At 44.6% G+C, this 13,955-nt stretch overlaps 1 protein-coding gene across 1 annotated transcript in view; it reads right to left on the bottom strand.

Annotated features, from left to right (window-relative positions):
- Window positions 1–13,955, bottom strand: part of Fancc (FA complementation group C) — an 81,746-nt gene that overhangs the window by 48,372 nt on the left and 19,419 nt on the right. The window contains 1 exon segment of the mRNA XM_032884500.1: window positions 876–989. Within this exon segment, the coding sequence (XP_032740391.1) occupies window positions 876–989 (114 nt within the window).

The following is a 13,955-nucleotide window of genomic DNA, read 5'->3' as shown; positions in this document are numbered from 1 at the left end:
TTTTTTAAATGTTTTTCATGGGTATGACTTCCAAAACATCAAAATGGCTGATAACCATCAAAGATCTCACTTTTAAAAGAGTGTAATGTGTGTGCCCACGTGCCCCGATGGAGCCAGGGGACAGCTCTGTGGAGCTCCATCTTGAGTCCCTTCAGTTAACTGTCTGCTTTGCTTCAGCATAAAATTCAATGAGGCTATTTTAGATATGAGATCTGCTCTGAAGTCCAGGCTGTGTTTATGTTGGTTAAGAGATGCTCTTCTCAGAATCTGAGTGAGAGAGATGTTGTGAGAGTCCAAGGGTATCTCACATCTTGCAGTACAACCAATTTAAACTTATCCCCTCACCAACTTACAAATAAGATTTAGACTATGGTTATTTTACTTGGCTTTAACAATTACCAGGGGTCGTCCCTAATCTACTTTTCTAACCGCTGGCCTGGCTGCCACCCCAGAGGTGTTCTTGAAATACTTGCTGTTTCTCCTGGTCATGTGCTCATGGTAGATCCTCTCATGGCTTCTTCCCCTTCTCCTTCTTCTTCCCTTCCTCTCTTCTCCACCCACAACCAGCTAACTCAAAATCCACGGACTATTCCTTCCAGTAGCTGGCTGTAGCCAGTTTTATTTAACCAATAACAAGGTTTGCACAACAAAAAGCTGTTATCTTTGAGAATTCACTCATTGGCCTAGACCCTCAGGTATAGAAGTTAGCATTACAGTAAACAGCAACAGACCAAACCTCAACACATCTTCCTTGTGATCACAAGACTACCCCAGCTGAAAAACAGACAAAAGTTCAACGACTCCCTGAAGGAGGGGAACATCCACCCTTCGAATAATTGGTGAGAATTCCAATACTAATAAAGTTAGATACTCACATTTTTAAGCAAACTAGGATAGTAATCAATAGATTCATATCCAAGGCTTTTGGTAAAAAGACAAACTTCTTTCATGTCGAATCTGAATGCAGAAAGTATATGAGACAACAGACCCTAGAAAACAAAGAAAAAAGTCAACTTCTCCCAAGGAGACAAGGCGTGGAGCCTGTGTCCCCGTAAGTGCCAGGATTTCTATTAAACCAGTCATGTATTCAAACACTCATCCAAACAGAAGTGCCAGCACTAAAACAAGTGCATTAAAAGGAAATCTAGGCCACTGTTATTGTGGAACAAATCTAATGAGAGAAGCAAACCACACTGACCACAAGAAGAGCCTGGTCATCACCATCTCATGGCTGTGCAAACCAGGCTTGCACTGCTGGAGCTACACATGCCAGGGCATCACCCTGCCACAAAGTGACAGCCTCAGCAAAAGGTCTTTATCACAGACTAGTTGCAAGAATTTAAACCTGAAAAAGACCATCACCTTATCAGAAGGGAAAGGGAGGGTTACATAGAAATGATGCCTAGAAATTGCTTAAAAAAAAAAAAAAAAAAAAAAACTAACTAAAATTATTACCTCATACTGTTCACTGAATACATAAGTTAGTTTAAAGAGGTCAATGTAAAAATTAGATAATAAGGAAACATAAGTGTTTTTCACGTGTCTGAGGAAAAATATCTGCTAATTAAAAATCAAGACAAAATGGACAAGGTTAAAAAAGGAGGCAGGACTACTTTCTAAATAAAAATAGAACTTTGCCCTTTTCAGAAGACAATGTAAGCACAAATGAGAGAGACTGTCAAGGAATGGCTGAGGATCACATGCAGAAAATCACCACATAAGCTCTCAGACGACAAATTTGACAAGCATGAAAAGTGGGGTATTCCTAAGGAAGCCCTAGATGCCAACACACACTAACAGCAGTGCTCATAAGTAAGCCTTAACCCTGCTGCCTAGTGTCAACCCAGTGAGTGAAAGCTTTGGCAGGAAAGATCTTGAAGCTCTTGGAATTCCCAGAGACAGGGACTCAGAGAGCGAGCCACTTTCACCCCACACTGAAACTCCCAGGACTTTGCTACCTGAACAAGATACCTTAACAAACGAACAGAGACCCAGACCTTCCTATTAAATCTCTATCAAATCCTTTTGATGTACCTGGCGTACAATGAAGAAAACAAATCTAAATCTGATACTAAGGATTACACTGAAAAAGGCTCATTTTATTGTTGTGCTGCAAACAACGTCTGACAGCAGAGATGAGAGGGGAAAAGCAGCCATGACAGTTGACAGCAGGACAGGAGACAAGGCACCCAGGCCTAGGTTAAGTTCCATGGTGGGCACAGACTCCACACAGCACATGCTGGGTGCCTGTGTCTTTGTGGTATCTATCAGGGTACCTGTTTCCACTTTGTCATCAAATAGTTCACATATTCAAAAGTAAGCAAGGGCACATGACAGACTTTATCAACTGTGAGATCTGGAGACATATTAGAAACACAGAAGCAGTCTATGATATATCCCTTCCACCTTCTTTCCTTCTTTCCCAAATGGGAAATTCTGATTGACTTTGGAAAGCTCTTAGAGTAAAGAAGGTGGGTAACACCTGCTCCAGGGCCCTGAGCACAGAGCTCCAAGCTATGTTAGAATACCATAGTTGGAAACCTGAGCTAGGAGACCCAGCCCACGACCTCAACTTAGACAAGTTTATAGAGCTGCTTTAGTAACTCAGTGGCAGGAAGCTACTTCAACCTCTTAAACCACAACAGAGCCCAGGCGTAGCCAGCATTATTGACAGGAATGAACTCGCTGAAGGAGAAAAGCCAGAAACTCAGATGGGGAGAGTGGGCTTTGGAGCCTGTACTGCAGAGGCTCCTTACTAAGTGGAACACTGATATCACTGATTGCTTGGAGCCACTTGTACGTTACTGCTGTTTTTCCTTCCGCTCAAACGTGTGCTAAGAACAGAAAGTAAATACTAAGCTGACTACATTGTTCATCCCACACAGGCACATGAGGGCCTCAGCAAGAAAACAAGGAACACTGAGGCTGGACCCCACATGGGGCACCATTGAGGTACTATAGACAGAGAAGACCTAGCCATATATCAAAGCCATATGGAGGATGTTCCAGGTCTGAACCAGGCTGAGGAGGCCAGGCAAACAGGCTTGGTTTGGACATCAGCATTTCTGAGTTTAGTATGAAAAAGCCAGGAGGGAGGATAGCACTGGAGACCCTGTCCTCCAATACCAATATAGGAAGCACTTTGTATGCAGGAGCTGCTGCACCTGCTTCACAGACACACACTCCAATCCTCGAACATGTAAATACTCTTATTGAACCTTCCTCATAGGTAAAAATACTGAGATGCAGGTTAGGTGCTGTCCAAGTCTGGATCCCACCCACCTGGCAAATCACCACAAAAACACTACATGCAAATCAGACCATTCTCAGTGTAGACCTTAACGTTCCCAGTTACTCTACTATGAAATCCAAATGTCTCCTCAGGGCCAAAAGCCCTGATCCCACCTCTCTGAAAAAGAGAACAGCAAGCCTTCTGGTCCAAATAAGAGCTTTACTATGGGAGGGGGGGGGAGAGGGAGGGGGGAGAGAGGGAGGGGAGAGAGGGAGGGAGGAGAGAGGGGGAGAGAGAGGGAGGAAGAGGAGGAGGAGGAGGAGGAAGAGGAGGAGGAGGAGGAGGAGGAGGAGGAGGAGGAGGAGGAGGAGGAGGAGGAGGAGGAGGAGGAGGAGGAGGAGGAGGGAAAGTGTGAGTGTGTTGTCGCAGATAATATATGGTACAGGCCTGAAGGGAGAGACAGTTCCTTGAGTTCTGAGGTTGGGATTGTTCTCCATATGAGCTAGCTTACCTATAGGATTGAATTCTAGTTGTCAGACCTACATGGCAAATGCATTTACCCACTGGGCCATCTCTCTGTTATCTATTTTAATCATAAAAATATTTTATAACAAAGTTACATGGTCTAACATCTGCCTGTTTTGTCTATGACATGCTGTGTCCTGACATGAACTGCTATGGAGTAGCACAAAGGTCCAGACCCAGATTAAACAAGCAGAAGCAGCACATGGAGACCTGCCCTGGGCTGACAGGCTCTTAAAATAAGCAAGCTTTAGTCCTGAAATCTCCCATTTAAAAGTAGACTTCAGGGGCTGGGGAGAGGGCTGAGCGGTTATGAGCACTGGCTGCTCTTCAAGAATGCCCAGGTTCAATTCCCAAAACCCACATGGTATATGACAACCATCTGTAACTCCAGTCCCAGGAGACTTAATGCCGTCTCTGAATTACTGGGCATGCATGCAATGCCTAGAGCTAACAATCAAGCAAGACACTTAAATATACAGAACAAAAAGTAAAACTTACACTGCAAAATTAATTAAGCTGGGTTGAGGATGTATCCAGTGGCAGATTATAGACTAGAAAACCTGTAGATTCTCAGCACACTGCCACCTAGCGGCAATGGCTTTAAACACAGACCCACGAAAGGCAAGGCACTGGCTGCCTGCACTGAGAGGAGCAGGCTCTTTTTAAGAGGCCATCTGATCACTCTGATCTGTCTTAGAAGCCCTCTGACTCCACCCGAGTGGGTCTGATAGCATGAGGGACTAACAAAGAGCACAATCCAGTGTCTGCAAACAGAGTGTGGACAAATAAGCATGTATGGCAGGAAAACAGTGCACACACTGACATGGCTCTTTCTAAAGCCCTCCAGAGGTCAAAGTACAGAAACTAACATGACTACAGCACTTCAAATGTGTTTGACCCCTTGCACATGCACCTGCCACAGCATGCATGCAGAGGTGAGAGGACAGTTTCCCAGAGTCCTTTCTCTCCAGCAGTCATGTGAGTCCCCAGGATCAAACTCAGGTTATCAAGGTTGGCAGCAAGAGCCTTCCCCTGCTGATGCACCTCGCTAACCCACGTACAATGACTTTGAGAAGATGTTTTGTTTTTATGTGTGAGTACATTGCCTACATGGATCTACGTGTGCAATGTGCATGCAGTGTCCCTGAAGGCCAGACGAGAGCATGAAACCCTTTGGAACTTGAGTTATATAGAGAGAGGGTTGTGAGCTACCGTATGGATGCTGGGAATTACACCAGGGTCCTCTGTAAGTGGGCTTAACCTCTGAGCTGGCTCTCCACAAAAGGATCTTTAAGCCCCATGTTGATTCATGAAGAGCACTAGAAAGGCTTCATCTAGGAAGGTGAACTCTCACAGGTATTTGAACTCCATTGGGCAAACCTCCCCTCTGTTTTCAGTGTTCCGGCTCCTCCCTACCCTACTGCTGCTGTCAGGGCAGCATATGGGAATTGAGGAGGATCACAAAGCACAGCAAAGTAGAGAGGAGCTGTGGGTGGGGCTTGCTCAAACGAGGACCCAGTAGAGCAGAACCGTGGTAGATATTCCTGGGCCAAAGACAAAGCATATAATTTTTTTTTTTTTTTTTGCTTTTCTAAACAGTTACTTTGTCTGATCATTAAAATCTTTTAGAATATCCATCACTGTACCCTTCATTGATTATGTTTCTTTATTCATGTTTTTAAATAAACAAAAACTCTGTTTTAAAACTAGGACTTTTTATCCATTCATTCAATAAGCACATTGAGAGTGGTTATGTACTCCACAGAAGCTGGTAGGATGAGAAACACTTGTGTGCATACACGCACGTGCACATACACACATACACACACACACACACACACACACACACACACACACACACACACACACTGAAATGTGATGGGCAGCAGAGACAGGAGCTTAAGTGCTGTAAGGAGGTAAGATGGTCCATCAGTGTCTATGGAAACAGAAGGAAGGATGACCCTAACCAGTTTCTGAGCACTTCAGAATGATAACAGCTGAGCCACCCTGAGGCCGATAGCGAAGCAGAAGGCACAGATGAATGATGTGGGCCTCGATAAGCAAGCTAACACGCAGGAGCGAGAGACAGAGCTGGCACTAAACAAGGAATAGTAGCCAGGCACCACAGCTGCTGCCCTCACAGGTTCCTAAGCACAGGCCCACGTGCCTACCCTTAACTACTTTCTCTCTAACCTTTCATCTGGCTCTAGCAAGTTTTCCTTTCTTCCAATGAAGCCAACAACTCCTGCCTGTCTCTAGCTGCCAAAACTTAGCCTTATCTTTCAAAACCCATCTTTCTGTGAGCTTTCTGTTCTGCTCTCCCACACTCATGGGGTCCTATTTGTATGTCTAGCTAGGGGCCTGCAGTGATGTTTTATTAAACACACATTCCGTCCCCTTGGTACCCATAGACTTGGGAAGAAGGGGCTGTCTTACCATCTTTTACCTTCCCTGGAGCAACTGCAAGCTATCCTCATACAGTGAACACTCGGATCAAATTCAAAAGAAAGGAAGACTCTTTTATAACTCTTACAGGCTTCCTTTTTACCTTTTCACAAAAGAACAAGAGAAATTCTGTTTTTTCACAACTTACTTTCTTTTCATGTCATAATATACCCACAAAACAAAAAACCATGACACCGGTATGTACTTTGACATCAAAGAGAATGACTCAATTTGGTAACCTTGGCCAGAGGCTCATACTGCTATAGACTTATCCCACAGATGACATGTCATTTTACAGCCCACGGTAGCCTGGGGTCTTCCAGAGTCTTAGGATGCCCAGAAGGGACAGGGCAAGCAGCAACAAGCTTTATCACTGTAGGAAGAGTCCTGGAAAATTCCAAAGCAAGCTCAGTTGAGGTTAGATCAGTTAAGAAGCTAATCTTCACTATTTGAAACTAATTTTTATAGGTTCATACAATTGAATTATTTTGCCTTCCTCAGTGTACCTCTCAGGTATATTAAAATGTTTGACCTCCCCTTTCTTGAGTCCTTCTAGAAGTATCCAGCTCATTAATCTAGAGTGGACTGTCTAAATCCTAAGCAGATAAAATACCTGTGCCCCAAAGCTGAACTCGTCACTTCCTCCTTTGTATTTTTGCATATTTCTCTAAAAAAAATTATGACGTTATACCAGAACTTTTATTTGGCTATCACCGATATTCCTAAATTAGTTGAATCACCTGCAAGTGATTTCTAGTTTTCAACACTGGATATGAAGCTGAAAATTGAGTTTCTGTTCTTAACCACACAATCATAAATTACCATGTCTCCCCACCATCTCCCCAAATTTACACAGATGATCCGAGCGTAAAACTAATGTATAAGCTCCACCTACATTTATTCCAGAGGAGAAAACATAGAAACACTGCCTTCTCTCAAGTAAAATGCAGCAGCACACACACAGAGCCCAGGAGGGAGGTGTGTTGCACAACTTTTAAAAATGGATGTCAGAAGTTGGAGAGATGACTCAGAGGTTAAGAGCACTGGCTGCTCTTCCAGAAGGCCCAGGTTCAGTTTCTAGCACCTCGATGGCAATTCACAATGCTCTACAATTCAGTTCCAGGGGATCCAATGCCACCCTCTGACGTGACAGCACTAGGCACACAAGTGTCACAATGACACAGATTCAGGCAAAATACTCAGATACATTAAAATAAATCTTAAAAATATTTTTAAATGTGTGTCAGATGTTTGCATAAATGAGAACACATAAAAGGTTTTGGCAAGAAGACTTCAGTGTCACCAAGATGTGTACTGTCTGAGTATGAACTGAAGTCAGCAGTGACAGCCCCACGTAAGGTAGTACTGTCTGGGTATAAACTGAAGTCATCAGTCACAGCCCCACGTAAGGTTGTACTCTCTGGGTATAAACTGAAGTCATCAGTCACAGCCCCATGTAAGGTTGTACTGTCTGGGTATAAACTGAAGTCATCAGTCACAGCCCCACGTAAGGTTGTACTGTCTGGGTATAAACTGAAGTCATCAGTCACAGCCCCACGTAAGGTTGTACTGTCTGGGTATAAACTGAAGTCATCAGTCACAGCCCCATGTAAGGTTGTACTGTCTGGGTATAAACTGAAGTCATCAGTCACAGCCCCACGTAAGGTTGTACTGTCTGGGTATAAACTGAAGTCAGCAGTGACAGCCCCACGTAAGGTAGTAGAACATCACACCTTTCCTAAAACAAAGCAAGAAGCACAGCACAGCACATGCTGAGGAGTAGGAAAACTCGAGTGACTAGACAGGCACCTTGACTCGGTTTACACACACACACACACACACACACACACACACACACACACACGGTACAGTCATGCCCATGCCAGACTATTCGACCCCATCCATCTACAGCATGACAACACTATAGCTATTAAGGAAGGGCAGTCATTACTCTTTCCCAAATGTCTGAGATCGTATGGAATGACCTGTTCCCAAATCATGAGCATGGCCATCCACTGGTATTGATGAAACTAGAAGACAGTAGCCAAAGGCTTGACGAGTTATGCAAGTCTGTTGCACTGAAAGGTTTTCAGTGATGTTGCTTCTGGACTAAGAGTTAAAAGGATCTTAGTAGACAACGAGCACATTTGACACCAGGATAACTTACGATCCAAAGCAAAAGGAAATGGACCGAACTTACAGGCGTACTTCCACCACAGCTTGGTCTGCATGGGAAGAAATGTCCCCCTACAGCTAAGTTTTAAGTTCTTACTCCTCAGTGAGATAGAGGCAGGGTGCACTAACTGCAGGCTGAGTGTGTTTACCTAAATGACGCCTCTGTAGTAACACAAGGGTGAGTGCCCTATCCTCACCTGGAGCCCACAGGAACTTAGCAATGTCTGAGCACAGCAACAGCGCAAATATGAAATTACAGAGTTTCTTTTATTTCAATCCACAATTTAAGCCATGAGATGATTTCTAACTTGCTAGAATCCACAGTGACCTCCATCCTAAATGGAAGCGTCCTTAATTTGGAAAAGGGACCCACAGAAACCGTAAGCTGAGACACATCTTTACCATACTGCATGATTGGAAAGCAAGACTCACAGGAGTCCCTGAGAACCATACCTCCTACACCAAGGTACATAGAAATGTCTTGAAAATAATCAGGGAATAGAGGGTACAACTGGGTGTTCCTTATAAACAGAAGCCCTAACTTTCAACAACACGAACTTGCTACTCAACACGTCTTTAAGTGAAGGTCTGTGCTGACACACTACAGATTGTTGATCCCCTTATGGGAACTGCACAAGTACCAGAGGTGAGTAGGTTTAAACAAATCTAACTTCCCCACACTCAGCACAATTGCTACTTGGCTGATAATTCTTTATGGTTCAGAGAGTCCTAGGTATCCCTCCCCTCTTACTGCCAGTACAGTTCAACTCCTCTAGGTTACTACTATGAAAAATATCCACAGACACTGCCAAATCACCTTGGGAGGAAACTGCCTCTACAGAGAAGCTCGAATTTAAACGTATCTGGAATCTGCAGCTACAAACAACCCTCCTTCCTTCCTCCTCGTCCATGCTTCCACCCACCCCTCCTTTTTGTTTGTTTTGTTGGTGGTGCTGAGGACAGAACCTAGAACCTCACACAGTCAGTGCTCTACCACAGACACACATATCCAGCCTGAGTATTCTAACATCTGGCATGTTGGGAAGTACGACAAGTGACATCTGACAGTGAGAGAACCCCTGCTAGGGAGGTTTCATATTCTACCCAGTTGAATACTCATTGTATGTATGAACAGACTCAAGAGGAGCTGAGTGTGAAAATGGGTTCACTTAAGTCTGATTTTCTCATAGTGTGATGTGTACACATCTCAGTCTGAATCATCTGAGTGCTGTTTCCATGACGATAATATAGTCCCTGTCCAGACCGTGAACGGGGGCCAGAACTGGCCTTTCCAAAAGAACAACCAACAAGTCCTGCAATGCCCCAACACCATGAGTCTGAAAGTCAACACCATAGAGCTTGCCTGCATCCCAAGCTCTACATGGAGGAAGAGCCTACATAAGGCAGCAATGTTTCAATCATCCTAGGGCTCCCTTGTTCTAGCTAAAGCAAGTCCTTCATCTGGTCCAAAACTCTGGTAGGAGTCAGAAAAGCCTTTGACCACTGTGTACAGAGGAATTAACTGACGAGCTGAGACGTAGGATGCTTGCAGACAGAAGAGTCTAGGACTCGGGCACTCTTGTGCTCCTCCAACAGTTCCATCAACTCACGTGGTCTGTCTGTCTGTCTGTCTGTCTCTCAGATGGCAGATGAAGTTGGCATTGAGAGACAGGGTTTCTCTGTGTAATCCTGGCTGTCCTGGAACTCACATTGTAGACCATGCTGGTCTGTCCGCTTCTGCCTCTTGATTGCTGGGATTAAACATGTGTGCTGCCATGCCCTACCAGTTTCTTTCTCTTTGAAATAGAAAACATAACAGCTTTCAGCATCAGGAAGGTGGAAAGAACCATGTATGTAGTTCACAGGCTCATGACCTACACAAAATGCATACTGGCTTCTATGGAGAAGTACAGCGCTGATCCAGTGGCACTGAGACAGGCCAAACATCTAGAATCTAGCAGGAGACACACAGGATGAGTTCTGCCTCAGGCTCTGCTTGCTGTTAGCTATTGCCTGTATTGAACTTAAGCATTTCCCATTTTTTAAACTAGAGATGAGGTCTCTACAGTCTGTCCCTAGGTCCATCCTTCTCAAGACACTAGAGGTAGCATGTTTGTCACTACTGCCACAGATTCATGGTATGCATAGTCAACAGGATCCTTGTACAGTTTTCTCCACAAACAACCCTTGGCTCCATCCATGGCTTCCTCTTCTGACTTCACATTAAAATACCACAACCCAGGTGTGACTGCTTCAAGAGGACCCAGAGGCCCAGCAGCCCTACTCCTGAGGTCAGGGGCTTCCATTGGGGAAAAGCCCCTATGCAATGAAAGGCAAAACATTTTTTCATGCTTTATTTTTGTTTTATTTTGCTTTATTTTGTCTTTTTTCTTTTCTTCTCTTTTTTAAGACAGGTCTCATTTTGTGTACCAGGATGTCAGGGAACTCCCTATGTTGCCTAAGTGGGCCCCTAACTTGCTGTAATCCTCCAGCCTCAGCCTCCAAATGATGAGATCACAGGCACATGACACTAGTCTATGCCTTTAAGTCTAATATTCAATGAGCCCTACTGTCCCTAACATGGTTAGTTATTAGAGCATTAAAGTTTTACATAGCAACCATCTCGATCTGTTTCTGCATATTTCCCCTCCTTGTTTCCCTTGTTCCAGCCATCATCCATTCTCTAGGACTTTTTACCCATTCCCCTTTCCCAACAAATAATCTTCCCTGAGACTCTTTCTCGTCTCTCCTCTGTAGCCTAATACATCCTAGCGCTATTTTCATCTTACTGGACTTCCAAAATTAAAAATGAGACAGAGATGTGTCTCAGTGGGAAAAGCCCTTGCCTACCATGTATGAGGACCTAGGTGGGATTCCCAGCACTACATAAAGCTAGGTGAGATAGATCATGTGTGACCATAACTGCAGAGGATCAGAAACTCAAGGTAATCCTTATCTACAAAGGGAGTTCAAGTGCAGTCTGGGGCATGTGAGGCTTTGCCTCTATACAAACAAACAAATAAACAAACAAAAAAAAAACCAGACAAAACGAGCCAGGTGGTATTGGCACATACCTTTAACCCTAGCACTTAGAAAACAAGGGAAGGCAGATCGTGTTGAGTTTGAGGTAGCCTGGTCTACAGAGTGAGTTCCAGGATGGCCAGGGCTACACAGAGAAACCCTGTCTTGAAAAACATCAACCAAAAAGACAAAACAGAGTGATGTCATGTGTTCCTGTAAATTTTTAAAGTGTATGACAAAAAGTTACTAATGGCGAATTAAGTGGTTCACAGGAGAATGCGTTCTGACTTTGGCGTGGAATTTTCGTTTGGTAGTGCATTACTCAAATCCTTGGCCAACTCAAAGGGTGGGCCTCACCTTTCCAGGCTCTTTGTAGTTTGGCATCACTGGCCAACACTAATTATTGCAGACAGATTCTGTGACTTTTCCTTCAAAATCTTGACTTCGATTTTCCCCCCTTTTAAAATTTATATGTCCCACTGCAGCTTAAATGAAATGATCTACAGTAAAAACCTAACTGGCCTGGTATTTTTAGGCCCTCTTTCATATGAAGTAAACTCTCGGAAATCTGGAGCCTTGGATCTGTTAGGCTAGTAAGCAAGGCAGGGGCTGCCTCTCTGTCCTGCCTCCCCACCGCCACTGTTTACACAGCCCACCCAGAGCAGGTGCTGGCAGAACACAGCTCCAAACACAACAAGTTCTGCAGGTTCTACGTTTGCTTACAGAACTTCTGGCTTGCTCACTCAGTTCCATACAGAGTAAGAATTGGTTTCAAAAGCCAAAAGCAAAAGGCACAAGAAAACTAGCTTGGATGCAACATCACAAACCCGTGCAACCATGGAAGTAACACCTGCTCAGAATAATATGCACAGAGAGACAGACCTCTAAGTCTGCATTCTGCTGGGGAAATGCAAGAGGAATCCATGACAAAGCACAGAAACAACTCTTGGAAAGCACCCCCAAGAATTCTGCCTACCTCCTTTTCCAATGCCGTGTGGCACTGGTCTTGTGAACACCAACTCTTCTAAATCCACTCTGGGTCCTCTCCTTCCCAGTGCCCACATAGCTAGCACTACTTAGACATCACACTGTAAATGAAGGTGCAGAGACATCACTAAACTAGACCACTACATGGGCAGAAACACAGTTTATTTGGAAAATCAAACTGTCAAGGAGCGGGGGGAGCAGGGAGGGCAGGTCACAGAGGGCAGTGGGAAGAACCCTGACAGTTTCATGGGAATAGGTGTGAACAGGAGGAGAGATGTGGGCCAGAACAGCCTAGGAGTCAGCATAGGGGTTTTGATCTATTGCAGGATGTTTGGGTTAATTAGGAACTAGATGCCCTTTGCCCAAAGTACTTGACTATAAAGGGTGGGCAGGGGGAGTAATGGCTTTTCTTGACAAACAGAAATAAGCCTCACAGGATTTCTGAAGAATGCCAAGTTTAGGTTTCTGTTTATCTGAGAGCAATCCTTCTGCTTACCTGGTCAGAATCTAGCCTGAGCTAAGCCCAGGCTGACATTTAGGACATGGTCATCTTAAGGCCCCATTTTGGAACACACACACACACACACACTCAAAGACACACAGACACACAGACAGACACACACTCATAGACACACAGACACAGACACACACTCGCAGACATACAGACACACAGACAGACAGACACACACACACACACACACACAGACACACACACACACACACACACACACACAGAGACACACACACACACCAGACCATACCATGCATGCTTTGATTTCCAACCAAAATGCTCAGGGGCTTAGCACTGCACAGTTACCCTATAATGCTTCCTTGGTTGATTTGCTTGATTGTCCCCTGGGGCAGTAATTCATTCCCTTTTTCTTCTTTGTCACACCATCACCTCTGCCCTAAACTCCATGTGGAAAACTTCAACTTACAAAGTGGCAACTTTCATCTTACCACAAAACCAATTTACAAGCTCACCTACATTCTTGCTTTTTATTATTCCAAAGACCATAGTCTTCATGAACTGCATCTTACCCAGATCTTCCTAACAGGGACCCCACTGTCTCCTGCACCATTACTAGGTTATTTCCGTCCGGTTATACAAACACTCACTAGCTTAAATGGGACACATACTCATGACACACATCTCCTTCCTGATTCCTGCCCATTTCTTTGTTTTCCATCGTTCCTACCTTTCTCAGAAAGTTGCTAAACTCTTTCCGTTTTCCTGACTGCCCAGTCTGCCTCCATCAGCCCCAGTCCTCTAGTCAGAATCCCAGCTGCAAACAGTTGGACCCATGCCTGCCAACCAACAGACCTCAGACAGGCACACAGCACACACAGGTCTTTAGGTCGGCACCGAAGACCCTCCTGCTCTAGCTAGGCACCGGCTTGCATTCCCTTTGTCCTGTCTCACTTGCTCTGCCTGGCTCTTCCATAACAGAGCTCAAGTTCAGCAATCTAAGAGGATTCATCTCCCTCTGCAGATGGCGTTCTTACACTGCTAGTGTTTGTTATCAAGTCCGAGCACAGGGGCTACCAGGTTCACAGCCCTCCTTTATCT

This window comes from Rattus rattus, chromosome 14 (assembly GCF_011064425.1).
Source record: "Rattus rattus isolate New Zealand chromosome 14, Rrattus_CSIRO_v1, whole genome shotgun sequence".
In the NCBI taxonomy this organism is placed as follows: Eukaryota; Metazoa; Chordata; class Mammalia; order Rodentia; family Muridae; genus Rattus; species Rattus rattus.
This window is presented reverse-complemented; position numbering and strand designations above follow the sequence as displayed.